The sequence below is a fragment of the Nerophis ophidion genome, linkage group LG15 (genome assembly GCF_033978795.1).
Source record: "Nerophis ophidion isolate RoL-2023_Sa linkage group LG15, RoL_Noph_v1.0, whole genome shotgun sequence".
Classification (NCBI taxonomy): domain Eukaryota; kingdom Metazoa; phylum Chordata; class Actinopteri; order Syngnathiformes; family Syngnathidae; genus Nerophis; species Nerophis ophidion.
In genome coordinates, this window is record NC_084625.1 from 2,364,032 (window position 1) to 2,371,631 (window position 7,600).

At 42.6% G+C, this 7,600-nt stretch overlaps 1 protein-coding gene across 1 annotated transcript in view; it reads left to right on the forward strand.

Moving 5' to 3' along the window:
- Positions 1-5,900, forward strand: part of dipk2ab (divergent protein kinase domain 2Ab) — a 173,140-nt gene extending 167,240 nt beyond the window's left edge. Inside the window, exon 4 of the mRNA XM_061921245.1 lies at positions 4,974-5,900. Coding sequence (XP_061777229.1) covers positions 4,974-5,314 — 341 coding nt within the window. The 3' untranslated portion in view covers positions 5,315-5,900. The remainder of the gene's footprint in view (positions 1-4,973) is intronic.
- Positions 5,901-7,600: the final 1,700 nt, after the last annotated feature.

Below are 7,600 nucleotides of genomic sequence, written 5' to 3' on the forward strand. Positions count from 1 at the left end.
GTCCCTGCACATGAACTTTGTCCCTTGTGGCGTACATTGTTGGTGCTGGGCTGGTACAGGAAGTGTGATCCGCCCCCTGTGTTTGTTTGTTTAACTCAACAACTAACTGTAGAACTTTTTTTTCCCCATGAATTGGTTTCTGCACAAAACTAAATTATATTCATCTTCTATTTAAAAAAAAAAAGATGTAGAATGTTTTGGATGAATAAAAAAAAAACAATTATTTTATCAAATAAAAAGTAGAAACTTTATATTTGTAATTGTAGTGGAAAATTTCTGTCTTCAGGTTATCTCCAAACTGAATGCATTGGGAGGGACACGACATTAAGTAGACTCCCTTTTTAGACCAGTTGATCTGCCGTTTCTTTTCTTTTTCTTCTATGTCCCACTCTCCCTTGTGGAGGGGGTCCGGTCCGATCCGGTGGCCATGTACTGCTCGCCTGTGTATCGGCTGGGGACATCTCTGCGCTGCTGATCAGCCTCCGCTTGGGATGGTTTCCTGCTGGCTCCACTGTGAACGGGACTCTCGCTGCTGTGTTGGATCCGCTTTGGACTGGACTCTCGCGACTGTGTTGGATCCATTATGGATTGATCTTTCACAGTATCATGTTCTCATATGTTCTCATAGTCATCAGTATCATCAGTATCACAGTATCATGTTCTCATAGTCATCATTGTCACCGACGTCCCACTGGGTGTGAGTTTTCTTTGCCCTTATGTGGGCCTACCGAGGATGTCGTAGTGGTTTGTGCAGCCCTTTGAGACACTAGTGATTTAGGGCTATATAAGTAAACATTGATTGATTGATTGAAGTCACCCTGACCGAGTTGGTGGGGGGACATTTGAACACGGGACAGTTAAAGGGGAACATTATCACAATTTCTAAAGGGTTAAAAACAATACAAATCAGTTCCCAGTGGCTTGTTGTATTTTTTGAAGTTTTTTTCAAAATTTTACCGGTCTCGGAATATCCCTAAATAAAGCTTTAAAGTGCCTTATTTTCGCTCTCTGCGAAGACACTGGCCATTTCCCTGTGACGTCACACAGTGCTGCCAATGTAAACAAACAATGGGAATACCACAGCAAGATATAGCGACATTAGCTCGGATTCAAACTCGGATTTCAGCGACTTAAGCGATTCAACAGATTACGCATGTATTGAAACGGATGGTTGGAGTATGAAAATATTGAAGAAGAAACTGAAACTATTGAGCGAATTCACAGCCATAGCATGGCCGAATAGCTGCGTTAGCATCGCCGGTAAAATGTGCGGACCAAACGATCAGGACTTTCGCATCTTGTGACACTGGAGCAACTTAAATCCGTCGATTGGCAAGTGTTTGTTTCGCATTAAATGTGGGTGGAAGGAAACGTAATATAGTTGCAAATGCATCTGCAGGTTATCCATACATCTCTGTGCCATGTCTGCTTTAGCACCACCGGTAAATAGCATGTTAGCATCGACTTTCGTTATACAGCCGCCATTTTCATTTTCAACCCATTGTAAACATTGGGTCTCAGCTCTGTTATTTTCCGTATTTTCGACTATTTTTTGGAACCTTGGAGACATCATGCCTCGTGGGTGTGTTGTCGGAGGGTGTAACAACACTAACAGGGAGGGATTCAAGTTGCACCACTGGCAAGAAATCTGCCGCCAGACCCCCATTGAATGTACCAGAGTGTCTTCACATTTGACCGGCGATGCTAAGGCAGACATGGCACAGAGATGTATGGATAACCTGCAGATGCATTTGCAACCATAGTCAACGAAATCACAAAGGTGAGTTTTGTTGATGTTGACTGCCAGCTAATCGATGCTAACATGCTATTTACCGGCGATGCTAAAGCAGACATGGCACAGAGATGTATGGATAACCTGCAGATGCATTTGCAACGATAGTCAACGAAATCACAAAGGTGAGTTTTGTTCATGTTGACTGCCAGCTAATCAATGCTAACATGCTACGCTAATCGATGCTAACATGCTATTTACCGGCGGTGCTAAAGCAGACATGGCACAGAGATGTATGGATAACCTGTAGATGCATTTGCAACTATATTACGTTTCCTTCCACCCACATTTAATGCGAAACAAACACTTACCAATCGACGAATTTAAGTTGCTCCAGTGTCAAAAGATGCGAAAGTCCTGATCGTTTGGTCCGCACATTTTACCGGCGATGCTAACGCAGCTATTCAGCCATGCTATGACTATGAATTCGCTCAATAGCTTCAGTTTCTTTTTCAATATTTTCATACTCCAACTATCTGTTTAAATACATGCATAATCTGTTGAATCGCTTAGACACTGGAGCAACTTAAATCTGTCGATTGGTAAGTGTTTGTTTCGCATTAAATGTGGGTGGAAGGAAACTTAATATAGTTGCAAATGCATCTACAGGTTATCCATACATCTCTGTGCCATGTCTGCTTTAGCACCGCCGGTAAACAGCATGTTAGCATCGATTAGCGTAGCATGTTAGCATCGATTCGCTGGCAGTCAACATCAACAAAGCTATTTACCGGCGGTGCTAAAGCAGACATGGCACAGAGATGTATGGATAACCTGCAGATGCATTTGCAACTATATTACGTTTCCTTCCACCCACATTTAATGCGAAACAAACACTTACCAATCGACGGATTTAAGTTGCTCCAGTGTCAAAAGACGCGAAAGTCCTGATCGTTTGGTCCGCACATTTTACCGGCGATGCTAACGCAGCTATTCGGCCATGCTATGACTATGAATTCGCTCAATAGCTTCAGTTTCTTCTTCAATATTTTCATACTCCAACTATCTGTTTAAATACATGCATAATCTGTTGAATCGCTTAGACACTGGAGCAACTTAAATCTGTCGATTGGCAAGTGTTTGTTTCGCATTAAATGTGGGTGGAAGGAAACGTAATATAGTTGCAAATGCATCTACAGGTTATCCATACATCTCTGTGCCATGTCTGCTTTAGCACCGCCGGTAAATAGCGTGTTAGCATCGATTAGTGTAGCATGTTAGCATCGATTAGCTGGCAGTCAACATCAACAAAGCTATTTACCGGCGGTGCTAAAGCAGACAGGGCACAGAGATGTATGGATAACCTGTAGATGCATTTGCAACGATAGTCAACGAAATCACAAAGGTGAGTTTTGTTTATGTTGACTGCCAGCTAATCGATGCTAACATGCTATGCTAATGGATGCTAACATGCTATTTACCGGCGGTGCTAAAGCAGACATGGCACAGAGATGTATGGATAACCTGCAGATGCATTTGCAACGATAGTCAACGAAATCACAAAGGTGAGTTTTGTTGATGTTGACTGCCAGCTAATCGATGCTAACATGCTATTTACCGGCGGTGTTAAAGCAGACTTGGCACAGAGATGTATGGATAACCTGCAGATGCATTTGCAACGATAGTCAACGAAATCACAAAGGTGAGTTTTTGTTGATGTTGACTGCCAGCTAATCGATGCTAACATGCTACGCTATTCGATGCTAACATGCTATTTACCCGCGGTGCTAAAGCAGACATGGCACAGAGATGTATGGATAACCTGTAGATGCATTTGCAACTATATTACGTTTCCTTCCACCCACATTTAATGCGAAACAAACACTTACCAATCGACGGATTTAAGTTGCTCCAGTGTCAAAAGATGCGAAAGTCCTGATCGTTTGGTCCGCACATTTTACCGGCGATGCTAACGCAGCTATTCGGCCATGCTATGACTATGAATTCGCTCAATAGCTTCAGTTTCTTCTTCAATATTTTCATACTCCAACTATCTGTTTAAATACATGCATAATCTGTTGAATCGCTTAGACACTGGAGCAACTTAAATCTGTCGATTGGTAAGTGTTTGTTTCGCATTAAATGTGGGTGGAAGGAAACGTAATATAGTTGCAAATGCATCTACAGGTTATCCATACATCTCTGTGCCATGTCTGCTTTAGCACCGCCGGTAAATAGCGTGTTAGCATCGATTAGCGTAGCATGTTAGCATCGATTAGCTGGCAGTCAACATCAACAAAGCTATTTACCGGCGGTGCTAAAGCAGACATGGCACAGAGATGTATGGATAACCTGCAGATGCATTTGCAACGATAGTCAACGAAATCACAAAGGTGAGTTTTGTTGATGTTGACTGCCAGCTAATCGATGCTAACATGCTACGCTAATCGATGCTAACATGCTATTTACCGGCGGTGCTAAAGCAGACATGGCACAGAGATGTATGGATAACCTGTAGATGCATTTGCAACTACATTACCTTTCCTTCCACCCACATTTAATGTGAAACAAACACTTACCAATCGACGGATTTAAGTTGCTCCAGTGTCAAAAGACGCAAAAGTCCTGATCGTTTGGTCCGCACATTTTACCGGCGATGCTAACACAGCTATTCGGCCATGCTATGGCTATGAATAGCGTCAATAGATATTCGCTCAATAGCTTCAGTTTGTTCTTCAATATTTTCATACTCCAACCATCTGTTTCAATACATGTGTAATCTGTTGAATCGCTTAAGTCGCTGAAATCCGAGTTTGAATCCGAGCTAATGTCGCTATATCTTGCTGTGGTATTCCCATTGTTTGTTTACATTGGCAGCACTGTGTGACGTCACAGGGAAATGGCCAGTGGTTTCGAAGATAGCGAAAATAAGGCACTTTAAAGCTTTATTTAGGGATATTCCGAGACCGGTAAAATTTTGAAAAAACTGGGAACTGATTTTTATTGTTTTTAACCTTTTTGAAATTGTGATAATGTTCCCCTTTAAAAGTTTGATTCTAGGCATGCGTTAATAAAAATTATATTTTGCGAAACGAGTCATTCTAGTCAGGTGCATACTAAATACCCGGCGGCAATTCAAGGAAATCCGGTACACATAGTGTGTGTTGTGGTTGTCATGGCGACATGTAACGCTCCCGTGTGTCCCCCACCCCCCCCCCCCCCCCCCCCCCCTCCCCCGCAGACAAACCGGAGAACTACGACGTGTGGTACGAGAGCCGCTTCGAGGAGTGCGACCGCGAGGCCTGCCTGTCCTTCTCCAAGGACTCCCTGTGCTCCCGGGTCACGGTGGACCACAACTACTACGCCGTGTGCCAGAACCTGCTGTCTCGCTACGCCACCTGGCGGGGCACCACGGGGGGCCTCCTCCACGACCCCCCCGCCCACGTAGCCAAAGACGGCCAGCTGGAGGCGCTGCTGGACGAGTGCACCCGGCCCAAGAGGCGCTACGGCCGCTTCCAGGCCGCCAAGGAGCTGCGCGACTTCCTCACCCGGCTGTCGGCCGACTCCGCCCCCGCCAGGTAATCCACGGCCTCGTCGACGGACTGGACCGCGATGTCTTTAGCGCTCCTTTGAGCGGGAAGCATCCTCCCGGTGAAGACTTCCTTTCTTTCATAAAAAAAAACTCGCCACATTTGCCGCGTTTGCGTTCGGATCGGTTTATTCCCCCCCCCCCCGCCCCCCAAGTAGCACGGCTGCGGAGGTAGCACCAGTGCGCCCGAGGACCAGCTCGGATGCCGCCAATCACGTTGTTGTCGTCGTGGCGATCGTCTTGTCCCTTCCCTCCCCCGTTGTGGAGTCTGTGGCTGGAGCGTTGTGTTACGGAGCTAACGTGTACGTGTGCTGACGACACCACGGCGGCCGCAGCCTCCGCCTGGAAAAAAGCAATAGTCGGAAAAAGAAAAACCCAAGTTGTGCTCTCGGGAACACGTTTGTGTTCCTCGGACCCTCGGACGTTTGTACGTGCGTCTTTTGTACCGTCCTTTGCTTTCAGTCTCCTATCAGCCTGCTCTGGTTGTTCCTGTGCCTTTCATTCAAAAGTTGTATTGGCAACTTTTAGTGGTTTCATGATTGGAATAAAAGAAGATCTATATCTCGATACAGAAACATACTCTTGTGTCCCGGACTCTTCTTGCTCGGCGAACAAACTGCTGCTAAAAGTGACTCGACTCAGGGTGGAACAAAATATGTTCACATCCAAATCGCGATTCCTGTTCCTTGTGATACTAAATAGATTAATTATTTAAAAATATATATTTGTTTATTTTCTTTCAATAATCATTGTAAAGGACTATTCTTGCTTGGCAAACAAACTGCTGCTAAAAGTGACTCGACTCAGGGTGGAACAAAATATGTTCACATCCAAATCGCGATTCCTGTTCCTTGTGATTCTAAATAGATTCATTGTTTAAAAATATATATGTGTTTATTTTTTTCAATAATCAATGTAAAAGACTCTTTTTTGCTAGGCAAACAAACTGCTGCGAAAAAGGCATCGACAAAGGATGGAACAAAATATGTTCGCAACCAAATCGTGATTCCTATTCCTTCTGATTCTAAATAGATTAAGAATTTTAAAAAATGTATTTGAAAAAAAAAAAATATATATATATGTATTTTTTTCAATAATCAATGTAAGACTCTTTCCTGCTTGGCAAGCAAACTGCTGCAAAAAATGCGTTGACTAAAGATGGAACAAAATGTGTTCACATCCAAATGGTGATTCCTATTCCTTCTGGTTCTAAATAGATTCATTATTTAAAAATATGTATTTGTTTTTTCGTTTTTCAATAATCAATGTAAAAGACTCTTCATGCTTGGGAAAAAAACTGCTCCTAAAAGTGACTCGACTCAGGGTGGAACAAACTGTGTTCACATCCAAATTGTGATTCCTGTTCCTTCTGATTCTAAATAGATTCATTATTTAAAAATATGTATTGAAAAAAAAAAAATACATATATATATATATATATATATATTTTGTTGTTGTTGTTGTTTTGTTTTCCACTCAGGGTGGAACAAAATGTCTTCTCATCCAAATCGTGATTCCTATTCCTTCTGATTCTAAATAGACTCAGAACTTTAAAAAAATGTATTTAAAAAGCTGAGATAGGCGCCAATGCCCCCTGCTTCGAAAAGGGAAGAAGCGGTAGCAAATAGATGGATGGATTTAAAAATATTTATATATATATATATATATATATATATGTATTTTTTTCCAATAAACACTGTAAAAGACTCTTTCTTTCTTGGCAAACAAACTGCTCCAAAAAATGCATTGACTAAAGATGGAACAAAATGTGTTCACATCCTAATCACTCTTCCTATTCCTTCTGATTCTTAATAGATTCATAATTTTTTTTTAAATTATTAAAAATACATTTTGGTATATTTTTTACAATAATCAATGTAAAAGACTCTTCTTGCTTGGCAAACAAACTGCTACCCCCCCAACCCCCCCACCCCCCTGCCAACCCCCCCGCTAAAGTCCTAGTGGTCCTCCTCCCTCCATCTTGAAGTCAACATTAGTGCAGAAGTCAGAGACTCAGGAGACCAAAAGTTTGCAAAGAGTTGCAAAAGAAAAACAAAATGTCCTCATTGATGCTATTTTAGCTGCAAGTTTGCTCTTCAATGTTGACTTTAGCACTGTGGCTGGGAGGATACAGCACCGATACACAGTGATATCACAACATCCTCTCTCACCGTATCAGACTTCCGTCATGTGACTGTCCAGAGCTACTTTGTCATGGCACAGTCGTGAGCATCCTAATGTTAGCATGCTAGCCTCATTTAGCAGGTATACACCTCAGC